Raw genomic sequence first — 12,364 nt, 5'->3', positions numbered from 1 at the left:
TTATTTTGGTAAACCTTAATCTACGTTTTAAAGATCAACTCTGTGTTTTAGGTATTTAAATGAACCTCTTCAAATGCAAACATTCAGTTTAATCTAATAATGTGTTTTTTTTTTAACCCACATGACAATTGCCAATTTCAATCAAGATGTAAGCAATTTGTGCCCCAAAACCCCCAAAACAACATTAATCATAAAAGCATGCAGCTAGGTCATGTGATTTACGCTAATCTTAAAGGTTATAATTATTCTGATTTTATATCAGTTTTTGATAACAAATAGGGTTACATTAACTCCAGTTATTAAACTTTAATTGTTATTAAACATTTTTTAGAACTGTAATTAGGTATGTTTGTAGGGTATGTATGTTCCTAGCTCCTGGAGGAAAGTATAAACCAGTGTGACAAGCAACTGGGATAAAGCACACACATATAACCAGCATCCTAACTGGACACACTGATTAAATGTAGGCTAAAACCATAGACTGTATATAAAAACACCCAGGTCAAAGGTCAAACACTGTCCTAAATTATATAGATGTGTGTATGTAATTGATAACATGTTTCTACTGTGCTAAATTATTTGAGTGTTTTATGTTGTTAGCTGGATTTTGAATGTTCGCGTAAGTCATTTTTAGAGTGTGCCACACATCTGGGCTGTGGTTATCCTATTATTCCTACATGACGCCAAATGTTTATTCCTTCTGTCTGTCTATAAAGCTGTCTCTCTTTTTCCTCCTCTCTTTCCTCCCTCCCTCTATCCCTCCCTCCCTCCCTGCCTCCCCGCCCCAGGCAGTGTGTCTAGTTTCACAGAGCAATTGAAGGTGACAGGGACAGAGAGAGGGAGAGGGAGGGAGGGACAGAGGGAGGACACATCACAGTATCGCCTGGGGCTACACAACAGTAGAGGAAGAACGAGAGGTGGAGGGACAAAGAGAAAAGAGAAGAGAGACTCATGAAAGTACTCATAGGGAATTCCAGAAACAGGTAATGGAGAAATAAAGTTATACACAAAGAGTTGAAATGTGTGCGAGTGAGTGCGTCACATATGCCTGCAGGTCAGCTGCTATTCACTTTTCTTTTATCACTAACAGTGTCTTTTTGTGTGCGAGCCCCTTCCACTCTTCTCCCCTCACTCATAATATATGAACGCATTATAGGATCCAGTCAGTAAGAGCAATTATAATGCACTCCCGTTTGTTTTTATTTTAACGACTTGATGAATATTTGTCGTGGCATTGTAACCATGGTGACTGCCTCCACCGTCGCCGCCTCCCCCCTTCCCTCCCGTCCCAGCCCTGTCCACCACCCCTTCCCCATCCCCCCTTCAGCGCTGAAAAAGCAAGGGATGGCGAGAGAGGGAGAGGGAGAGAGAGAGAGAGAGAGAGAGGTGACAGGAATGAACTAACAAGATGCACTAAAAAAATGCATGTCCTGGAGCTACATGAATCTTTGCAGTGAAGCACGCGTCGTCTCTCTCTCTCTCTCTCTCTCTCTCTCTCTCTCACTCTCATACACACACACTCGCACACTCACACACTCACACACGTTATTGCACTCAGCACATAGAGATCACATAGGTTAAGCCACATTCCAAGTAGAACACAATAAGATGCAAACGTGATTTCAAAAGGAAAAGCAAGAGTAACCAGCTAGAAAAAAAATGGGGTGGGATGAGAAGGGTGTGTGGCGGGTTAATGCCATGTTTTTAGGTTTATATTTAAATCAAGCAGTTTTTGTTATTCAACTTTACCTCACTTACTTTCTTTCTTTGTCCTTATTTCCATTGTCTAAGTACATTTGCTCAAGTACTCAACAAAAGTAACATTTTAAGGTACTTCCAAGCATTTCCAATTCTTTCTGCTACTTTATACTTCTGCTACACTCATTCTTAGAGACAAATATTGTATTGTTTTACTCCACCAGATTTATTTGACAGATATAGTTACTGGTTAATTTGCAGATTAGGATTTTACAAAACATGTGATGATCTTGTAAAATATGAATTGTAATAGAATAAACTACCCACCGATTAAGTAGCTTAAATGAGCTCCACATCGACCAGCTATACACATTACAATGCTGCCTATATGCATCAATAACAATAATAGATCTAAGGATATATAGTAATTCTGCATAATGAGCACTGTTTTTGACACTTAAACTACATTTTGATGTACCCTCACTTAAAACAGTGTTGAATGCAGGACTTCATAGTGTTATGTTGGTACTTTAACTTAACCAAAGGATCTGAATGCTTCTTCCACCACTGTTTTTACTCCCTTTTACCTTTGAACTTGTCAAGTCCTTTCCTTTCTCCAAGGCACGTCTCGGAGGAAAGTAACAGAGAAGGGGGGGTGGAGGGGCAGAGCAATGGGGGCAGCGGAGAAAGAATAGCATAGTATGAAAGAGAGAGGGAGCGACAGAGAGAAAGGGAGCGCAAAGTCTTGTCAACCGGAAATAAAACAAGCTGGCACCCTCCCCATCCCCAAGCCCCTACACCCACCCCAAAGTCACATACCTCCTCTTCACTCTCTCTATCTCTCCCCTCTGCCTCCCTGCTTTCATCTTCCATCGCTCTCTTCTTCTCTCCCTTCCGCTGCAAAGAGATATATTTAAACCCCGGTTCTACTTTGCTCTCACTCTTTGACTCTACCATACATACCGTCATACCTGCGTCATTACTTACACAGACCTTGTCTGTCTTTTGCCAAGGGTTTCTGTATGGTGCTCCTTTAACCCGCTCTGGGGCCAGACAATGCCTTTGTTTATTGTCCCATAGCTTTAGAGAACAATACCAACACACAGGTGCTCTAAGAAAAGCTGTAACTCAATCTCTGCATTTTTTAGCCCCCCAAAAAATGAACTGTGGTAACTTCACTTACAGAATTTTTACACCACTGTAGGCCTAAAACACTGGTACAAGGATTAAATAACCAGTTCATGTGAGTTTTATATCAAATTGCTAATTAGGGGGAAAAGATTTACTTAACGTAGAGCTGAAACGATTAGTCAAATTATCAATTAGATGATTGACAGAATGAGCAACTATGTTCAGTGTTTTAATCATTTTTCAAATAAAAATAACAAAACAAAAAGGAGAACGTGCTGCTTTGACTGATTGACAAAAAAGCACAATTTGTAGAAAATTGTGAAATGTTTCAATATTTTTTGATGTTTTACGGGCCAAATAATGAAACAGTTACCAAGAAATAAATCAGTAAACAATTAATTGCAGCTCAGAGTCAAAGACAAACAAATGCTTTTGTAAAACAGCATATTTGCATTACACCATCCATTATAAGAATTGGGCTTTTTTTATATGTAAATTGTCATGTACAAATTTTGAAAATAATTTAGTTATTGATGTTGCTTTAATTAGTTGGAAATCAAATGAAAATGTGTTGTTACTAATATTTATCAGACAAAACTCTTGGGAATCAAAAGGTTTCATATTGTTTCTTTAGACATTAACATAATCAATTTAATTCATCAAATCACATTTAAAAAATCAATTAAACAAGTTATTGGTAAGCTGAATATTACTCATCTTTACCGAACAAATCTTTGCTTATAAAGAAGTTTTAATATGATTTTATAAATCATGATTCAGACTGTAACGGGATTTTTTTGTCGTTGATGTTTATCATACAACTTGTTATTGTTTAGAAATATGTCTTTATTACATAAATGTTTAATGATGTGTATGATTTTTTTTTTATGTTTGTCATCATATTAGTGGCTAAAAAGATATAATATAAAACAAAACAATAATATAACGTATAGTTAAGTCTAATACAACAACTTATAGTTACGAAGAAATTTACTACATACATTTATTTTACTATGCTGTATAAAACTATTAATTACTTGAGTGGCATCTACTGTAAATGTATGTGTAACAATGTGTTGTTTCCTAATAATCATAATAATTCCCAATAATCTTTTATTCTTGCCTAAAATATCTATTTTACAATACAATATCTGAATTTTACAATAGCAATACAATGCAGTACAATTACAATAGCAGATGTATGTGGACATGTCAAATCTTTATCAAAGTTGTTAACATCTCTTTTAAGCATCCAGAGTTCTTACTAGTGTGAACATTGAATTTAATTTAATATTTCAGTTGTCTGGTTGCACGTATGTTTGTACACTTGACTGCCAATTATACTCAGTATTTATGTGCAATGTATGGTTAAAATTGAATTCCATCATCTATTTATCATCTACTATCTCTCCATTATCTGTGCTTTATGCTCTACTCTCTCGGCCTCCCCTCCTCCTCTCGCTGGCATTAAGTTCAAACTTGACACTGATGTTGACTCACTTTGTCACCCCTCGGTGGCTCTCTCTCTCTCTCTCTCTCTCTCTCTCTCTCTCTCTCTCTCTCTCTCCCTCCATCGCTTGGAGGACAAGAGTGCCCGCAGACGCATTTCTCTCCAGAGCCCCCCCTCTCCCTCTTTCACTCTCTCTCACCCTGTCTAACTCTCTCCATCTCTCTCCTACTCTCTCCTTTACGCACTCACAGTATTGTCAACAAAGCTGGAGAACAAGGGACGTGGGGGCAACAGGGGAATAAAGGTCCACAGAGGAGAAAAGTAGCACACAGGACCCCCGCATCAGTTTACCTGCACACTTGGTAAGTTACCAAAAACAAGTCTTTTCAGTGCTTTTTATGTGTATCCTTCTGTACTGAGATCATATCTTTAACATGGACTTTGGTTGAGGTTTCGAGGATCGATGACAATTGACTTTGCTGCCAACATTGTTCGTGAAAATTATTTCTGGAATTTAACTGGATTAATACATGTTTTTCCGGGCTGCTAGATTCAAATGAATGAAGTTTGACCTTTGACATCTTGCTGCTGCAGTAGCTTGTGAGATTTAGCTGAGTATCGACACCTGCCTTTGCATTTCTGTCTGTCTCTCCAAAGAGGACATTTCCAACGAAGGGTAAAGTAAGGAGTAGAAGAGAAAAGCTTTTATTCATCTCAGACTTAGACATATATTTATTTTGGCAGATAATGATGTTTATGGACACACTTTTCTGTCTTTTGCTGAAAGTTAAAACAGGGTTTGGTTTGAGTATATTATGGGAGACCTTGTTCATAAAGCCGCTGTGTTTGTGTGTGTGTGTGTGTGTGTGTGTGTGTGTGTGTATGATGCCAGTTTCTGGCTACATATAAATTCATACGTGTATGTATGCATGCATGCTCGTGCTTACCAGCAAAGATAGAGCTAAAAGCAAGTAGCATAATAAATGTCATGGCTTTCAGAGTGGGTTCTAATGTTCCTTCGCTCCCCATGGTATACTAGCATACGAATGTATAACACACACACACATTACGACAGCGGACATGTAACTAACTCCATTTCTGTCTGTCATTGTGAGGCTAATTCACCACAATGCCGAACATGTGTGAACTCATGCGATATGAACCCCTCCTTCTTCTTCTCCTCTTTGCCGGCCCCCACCCCTCCAGGAGGAAGGACTGGAGGAGGTAGCCAAAGGTGACAGTAAACAGGGGCGGACACGCACAGGACAGGACTTCTTTATTTCTCTTCATGGTGGTTTGGACACTCGGAGTATGTATGAGAAGTTAACCATGCTGAACCTGCAGAGCGGCTCGAACTGGAGTGGGCCTAACAACTGGTACCATGACCCCACCGGCGTTCAGACACAACACAGTACAGGTGAGGGGACATTTTCAACGCATGTAAGTGCTCAACTTCCTGTTAGTTCAAGTCTCACATTCTGTCGTTCAAAACTGTGACGCTCCGTGGTAGGAATTTTCTTGACACTCCCACATCTTTTTTGTCACCTTCCTCTCTGCCAGTGTCTGATGGCTGTCTACTCGACACGGAGGGCAGCATGGGGGGAGAGGCAGGGGGAGGGGGAGCGGGCAGAAGGGGAGGAGTCCCCGTGGAGAGGGACGAAGGTGAGGAGTCTCAGCTGAGGTTGCAGCTCAAGAGGAAGCTGCAGAGGAACAGGACCAGCTTCACACAGGAGCAGATCGAGGCTCTGGAGAAAGGTCAGGCCATGCAAGCACGAACAGCAGCTCTCTTTGCTTTTCGGCCAATCGCCGCCCTCCTTTAGTGCAAGTCAGACCAGAGTGTGTCATGACGCAGCTTGTCCTGCTGCTTTTTTTCCCCTGCCAACACCTTTGTTATTGGATTGTAGTCTTAACACCTTTTCTTTTTTCATTTTTTTTCAGCCTTTTGGTAAATAACAGAGTTGGGGACATAAATATAAGGAAATTGCAAACATTACTCACAAAAATCAGGCTGTCTATTATCATTACTTGAAACGCTAGAAATATTTGGTAGGACAGGCTTTGTATCAATACCTGCAAGGGAGAGCAAGCACTACCACCCATGATCACTTCCAGATGCAAATGATCCAGAACTCCACAAATATTCCTGATCTTCTCCAAAAAGCCTGTGGCAGTGTGTACATCAGGGTTCTGATAATGCATCATTACTGTGGTCGTATTATGCAGCAAGATCTGGGCCTCGTAGCCTGATATCTGCTGAGAGGCATCAGAAAGCCACCCTTGACTGGATATGGCTGCAGCAGGCCCTTGAGCTAAATAAGGACGCAATGTCCACTGTGCAGCCAAGTGGAAATGTATCACTGTGGTCACTCTGTGCAAATGACATTAATGAGGTGCACGGACCTCAGTGCACGGCCAAGGCACAATAACAATCGTGTTGACACAGATGCCAATTATAACCGAGCCAATTATAGCAATTTGTGAGCCAAGCTTAATTTATAGAGCCATTGTTATTATCATTGTGCAATATGGATTTACCAGTGTGAACTTTAGTTTTCAGTTATTTACAATGCTGGTAGTGTGTTGAGATATATATATATAATATATTTGAATAAAAACGTAATCACCCATCCCATCGCTTTTCAGGTGTAACCAACTATAATTTATTTGTTTTGGTTTCTCTGCTGACATTTTATTGACTTGCTTAAGCATCATAAATGCAGACAGTTCAATCTATAAAGACGTCTCCATTACTAAACTTGAAACTTAAGAGTTCATTAGGATGACTCAGACTGTCAGTTAGAGGGTGAGGCATATTGTCGTTTCAACTTGTCAACAGCAGAAATGTCAGCCGTTTGTCAAATATAAATTAGCTGCCACAATGAGAAATGGTACTCTGATGCAGAAAGTCTCATTCATACAAACTCACTGCTGAGTCAGGAATTAAACACCTCTGTTTGTTATATGCTGTAAGTCAGTATATCAGATAGTGATACTGATCATTTTAATAAAATGCTAATAAATGAGAATTGAGAGATTGAATTATGAATTATGACTGAACAAAACCTATAGGGAAATGTCTTTCATTTTAGTTTTAGTCAGCCTAAGTGCTTAGGCAGCGTCTCAACTTGAATCCTTTCATTTGAACTTTCTGCGTGTTCCATAATGATAAATAATTTATACAAAGTGCACAGATAAATATTTCAAATATGGTTGTAACGATATATCTCAGCTTCCTGGATTTGTATATCACATGGCAAGATAATTAGAGATGCTGATCTTAAGCAGCAATTACCTGATGTGGCGGTTAATACCTGTCAAAATAATCAGATAATTAACAGGTGATTAAAATTAATTTTCATTTGAATCTATGTAAATCTTGAATTCTCCTTTCACATAAAAAGACAGATCCACAGATGAATGCAAAATATGTTCGCACTGCACAGCAAGGGCTATCAGGCGAGCTGCTCTCCAGTAGTCCTGTCGTCTTTGATTAAGACTCACACTGTGTGTTTGACATTACTTAATATCTTCCACAGAGTTTGAAAGGACACATTATCCAGATGTCTTTGCGAGGGAGAGATTGGCAAACAAGATCGATTTACCAGAGGCCCGGATACAGGTGAGGGAATTTTTTATACCCTGATGCTCCACCTGTAACAACATGCAGTAGTCTATAAATATATATATCCCCATGTGATAAAGAGAACTGTTTGATTGACAGGTGTGGTTCTCAAACCGAAGAGCCAAGTGGAGGAGAGAGGAGAAGCTGCGCAATCAAAGGAGGTCAGGGGGTGTGACTTCCTGTTCACAGAGCCAAGCCCCTCTGACTACTTCCTTCAACACATCTGTCTATCATCAACAGCACGGCAGCAGTTCAGGTAAACACCAGGGCGCTACAATGCAAGAAGCCGTGTATGTGTTTTCTGGCTCATTCATACAGCGATGATCAGTGATGCCTAAAGCAAGAGTTTACATTTGTTTTCTATGATTTATATATTTAACTTAATCTAATATGTAACCAGTGTATAATTACAAACCTCAGAGCTCCCCTGCTTGACATTTGCAAGGAGGCAAACCATTAGAGTTTCTCCATTAGAGCGCATCTATATTACAACATTTCAACTGCGAGACGTTCCATCACACGTGTTAAAATGTGTGTGTGCTTACCATCTCGCTCTGCTTGTCTCTCTCCAGGGTCCATGTTGAGTCAGGCTGAGTCGTCCCTGCCCAGCTACAGCTCCCTGTCAGTTTTCTCATCTGGAGTCCAGGTTGGAGATTCATTATTCATCATTCATCAGCACCTTCTAAACTTTTCCAAAGCAGGTCATCGTCTCACAGCATAACTCCTTTACGTCAAGGGTATAAAACATAGGATAATGAAAATAAAGGCGAAAAAAACCCAAAAACTACTAATATTACTAATATTGCTGACTACTACTTAGAAATTAATAATAACATAGTGTATTATTATTTTCAAAACTTAATATTGCTGTTAATATAATATGTTAATAACAACAACAACTATTATTATTATTATTATTATTATTATTATTATTATACTTAGAACACCGTCTTTAGCAATAAATGTTTGTCAAGCAGAAGCAATCACTGGGCTCACTGAGATTTTTTCTGTGTTAGGGACTTTGTTAGGGACAAAACACACAAAGCTTATCATTCACATTGCTTTGATTGTACCAAATTATCATTCCAGCCTCAACAGCAGCATGATAATACACTCATTGTTTTGTTTCTTGTTTTACATGTATGTTAAGATACTTGCTCGACTCCTTTCTTCTTCCATGAATGCACAAACCAATAAATTAAACAAATTGAAAAGCCTGCATGCCGTGACTTATACAGAAAATATTATGTAACACTTGTGCATTAAATAAAATTAATATATTTCTTGTTTTAGCGATCCTTTATTCTTAGTTTGAATACCCATTAGCTTCCTCAATGTTATTGGTAGTCTCCCAGGTGTCCACACACAATAGTAATAGTAGTAATAGTAAAAAACAACAATTTAAAATGACAGTGTCAATAAAAGAATAGGAGGCAGAACAAGCTAAGCATAAAGACCAGGATTTAAGTGACATCATTTTGCATTTGTAATACAAAAAATGTGGAGTGCCGTTGCTCTAGCTGTGCTTTACTCCTTCCATACAACACTGCTCTAGCACCTCCATGTGGTTAAACAGAAACCCTGCTGCCATTACAGTACATGGTGTAATGTACAGCAATGGCTATATGCAACTTTAAAAATAAGTTTTCTTACATAAAATGGTATTTTTTGTTGTATTAATATAAATCTAACCCAAATTATTCTTCTCCCTCACGCCTCCACCATATTTGTGTTACGTTTCAGTCTATTCCCCCCCAGTCGGCTTCCTCCTACTCCTGCATGTTACCTCCATCTCCCTCTGCTCCGCGCAGCTTTGACTCATCGGCATACTCCTCCCCTCACCTGCAGACTCCGCCCTCGGCCAACTCCAACACCGGTGAGTGTTTCTGAGGTAGACATTGGTTCATTTAACAGGGACAGAGACACTTACATTATGTCTTTCTGTTGTCCCTGATGCACGGTAAATGACACCCCACAGACTAACTCTCTATGTTTCTTCTCCCTCTCGTCCATTCAGGGCTCATATCGCCCGGCGTTTCAGTGCCGGTCCAGGTTCCAGGGACCGAGCAGCAGGGCATGAGTCATAACCTGGGTCAGTACTGGGCCAGATTACAGTGAACAACAGACAATCGCTGCCAAACCGGCAACACAAAAGAAGAAGGGGGAAAAAGGGCATGTAACAAAAAGTGTCAAGAAAACAACATGGGGACACACAGGTTTTTAGGAAGCACAGGACTGCGCTATAGAGGGGCCTCAATGGGGCCTCAATGAGTTGCAGCCCCCTGACATGCATTAAATGTTTACAAATTCAGCCAAGAGCAGCTTTGGTTGTGCTTGACAGTACTCTAGTCATGCTGGTATTTTCTTTGTACTATCAGATTTTTTTTGGAGGTAGGGAGTGGAGGGTGGGGGGTAGTTAATCATCAGTTTGAGGTGTATTTATGATTAAATTAAAGTCAAGATCAGGCTAAAGTTAGGGTTTAGGTTGCTCTCTGCGGAGAATTGTTCCTCTCAAAAGTGTTAACATATTTTATTGTGTGGAACAATTTGGCTTTTACTTAGACTGACGGTTTCATGAGCCAAAAGAAATAAACAACCAGGGGAAAAGAAAATGGACTTTTTATTACACAAAGCTGTAATACACAGAGATTTGGTTGAAAGGTTTAAAAAGCCTGTAAGTGGACTTTTGAGCTTTGACATTATACATAATGTTATACATAAGAGGTGTCAGAAGACTGCTTTTGAGGTTTGAATTTTTGGAAGTTGATCTGAAATTACCATGAGCTCTCAGCCCATACACTTAAATGTCTACCAAGTTTATTTAAAAATAAATAACAAAAACAGGTGCATGAATTGTAGTTTTGAAATATCAAAATTGGAAGATGTTTGCTCATACTTGCTTAGAAAATTGCTGGGTTATAATTACAACTCTATCATACAGAAATGCTCTGAAAAGTCATTCAGTGGTACTAAGTAAATGCCAGCAGATGTTTGAATTGTGAAGTGTAACCTCAGTTTCTTGTTACTTGAGCAGCTCAATGATATTGTGATAGCGAGCTTCTTCCCTAAGCATAAGCTGTGTGAGGGTACTGTGAAGATTTTAGACTTGCTTATGGCAATCACTTTTACTAAAACTAAAAAAACATACCATAAAAAAAGTAAATACTAACTACCCTGCCAGCAACATTACACTAATACTGATACTGCATATTTTTGTACAGATATCTGTGTATGATGAAGATTACTGTGGAATATTGTCAGATATTATTGGAGGGAAGAATGTAGCACGTTGTGGACTCAAATCATCCTCAAAGCACAAATTTCATTTGCTAAGATAAATTATTAGGGAGGCACCATATCAATACTGGTATCAGATATTGTCTGATACTAAGCTAAACATTAAAATATTAAATATTTATAGGTATCACAGATTTGTGCCAAAAACTACAGTAAAGCAATTTTCTTTTTGTTATATATATATATATATATATATGAGTACATAATGTTTTACCAGAGCCATAACAAAATTAGCAGTGATACGTACTTGGATTGGCAGGGAACATTTTGTATATCACTATCAGGCAGTGACAATCACGCGTCATTACACAGCAAATTAAAAAAAAAAGAGTCCACCTTCAAACTATCAGCTGCAAACTCTTGCGAGACCGACAATCAAAGCTGGAGGTAGATATTAACTAAGGATAAACTGTGAAATTATTGCAACACTGTCCATACAGTAGAAATGACTTTATCAACTGTGCATGACCAAAATAAGCCGCTATAGACAATCAGCTACTTGCAGAAATGAATCAAATATTGTACAAAAGCGTTACTGTACTTTACAAGGTTTTAACCTCTGCTCACTTTCCTCTGACTATCGGTTTTGTTGATGCATCTCAGTTTAAATTCATATGAAATGTCTTTCAGCTCTTATTTATTTGTCTTTTCACTCGTTCACATAAGTCCTCTGTGTTGTTTCTGTTGTTGTTGTGTGTTGTGTTAGTACTGTATAGCTACCAAGAGTCAACCCTTTTGTGAAGGCCTTGGATCCCTTTAATGAAAATAAATCTGTGTTTAATGAATATAAATTCAAAGGTCTTTATTTCTGATGTTGTATTACATTTTTTCTTACGTGTGGTTCAAGATTTTAAAAAAGTTCATAATTTAACATGACAGAATGAATTGATGTTTGACAAATATGATTCTTACAAACTCATCACTATTATCCAAATAAAATAATTTTTTTAATTAATTTTCTTTTTGGCAAATTCAATATGATGAGTAAAAATAATGTTTGGTGTCAATTAAATCCTTTTTAAACTGAAGATCATCACCATCATCATGGTGACTGTCATGGTGACACAATGTGATAAGTTGTTAGGGTTTATTTAAAGCTGCTATAATCAATATTTTTATATCAACAATGGATCACATGACTAAGTGTATTTGAAAGGGGTTGCTCA

The 12,364-nt window shown here is 38.5% G+C and overlaps 1 protein-coding gene across 1 annotated transcript; it reads left to right on the top strand.

Annotated features, from left to right (window-relative positions):
- Window positions 1–4,491: 4,491 nt before the first annotated feature.
- pax10 (paired box 10) lies at window positions 4,492–11,989 on the top strand. The gene is made up of 8 exons (XM_038735783.1): window positions 4,492–4,641; window positions 5,486–5,696; window positions 5,840–6,034; window positions 7,816–7,898; window positions 8,001–8,157; window positions 8,474–8,547; window positions 9,645–9,777; window positions 9,919–11,989. Exons 2-8 carry the CDS (start codon window positions 5,591–5,593, stop codon window positions 10,017–10,019), a joined length of 849 nt encoding a protein of 282 aa, XP_038591711.1. The 5' UTR covers window positions 4,492–4,641; window positions 5,486–5,590; the 3' UTR covers window positions 10,020–11,989.
- Window positions 11,990–12,364: the final 375 nt, after the last annotated feature.

Source organism: Micropterus salmoides, unplaced genomic scaffold (genome assembly GCF_014851395.1).
Source record: "Micropterus salmoides isolate LMB-PRFRI ecotype aquatic unplaced genomic scaffold, ASM1485139v1 Ms_hic_scaffold_21, whole genome shotgun sequence".
NCBI lineage: Eukaryota > Metazoa > Chordata > Actinopteri > Centrarchiformes > Centrarchidae > Micropterus > Micropterus salmoides.
This window is presented reverse-complemented; position numbering and strand designations above follow the sequence as displayed.

Bases quoted from the DNA above. Each gene is read 5' to 3' on its own strand.
- pax10 (XM_038735783.1), top strand. From the start codon at position 5,591: ATGTATGAGAAGTTAACCATGCTGAACCTGCAGAGCGGCTCGAACTGG. The intron at 7,899-8,000 runs GTGAGGGAATTT...TTTGATTGACAG, and splicing joins TACCAGAGGCCCGGATACAG to GTGTGGTTCTCAAACCGAAG. The intron at 8,158-8,473 runs GTAAACACCAGG...GTCTCTCTCCAG, and splicing joins ACAGCACGGCAGCAGTTCAG to GGTCCATGTTGAGTCAGGCT.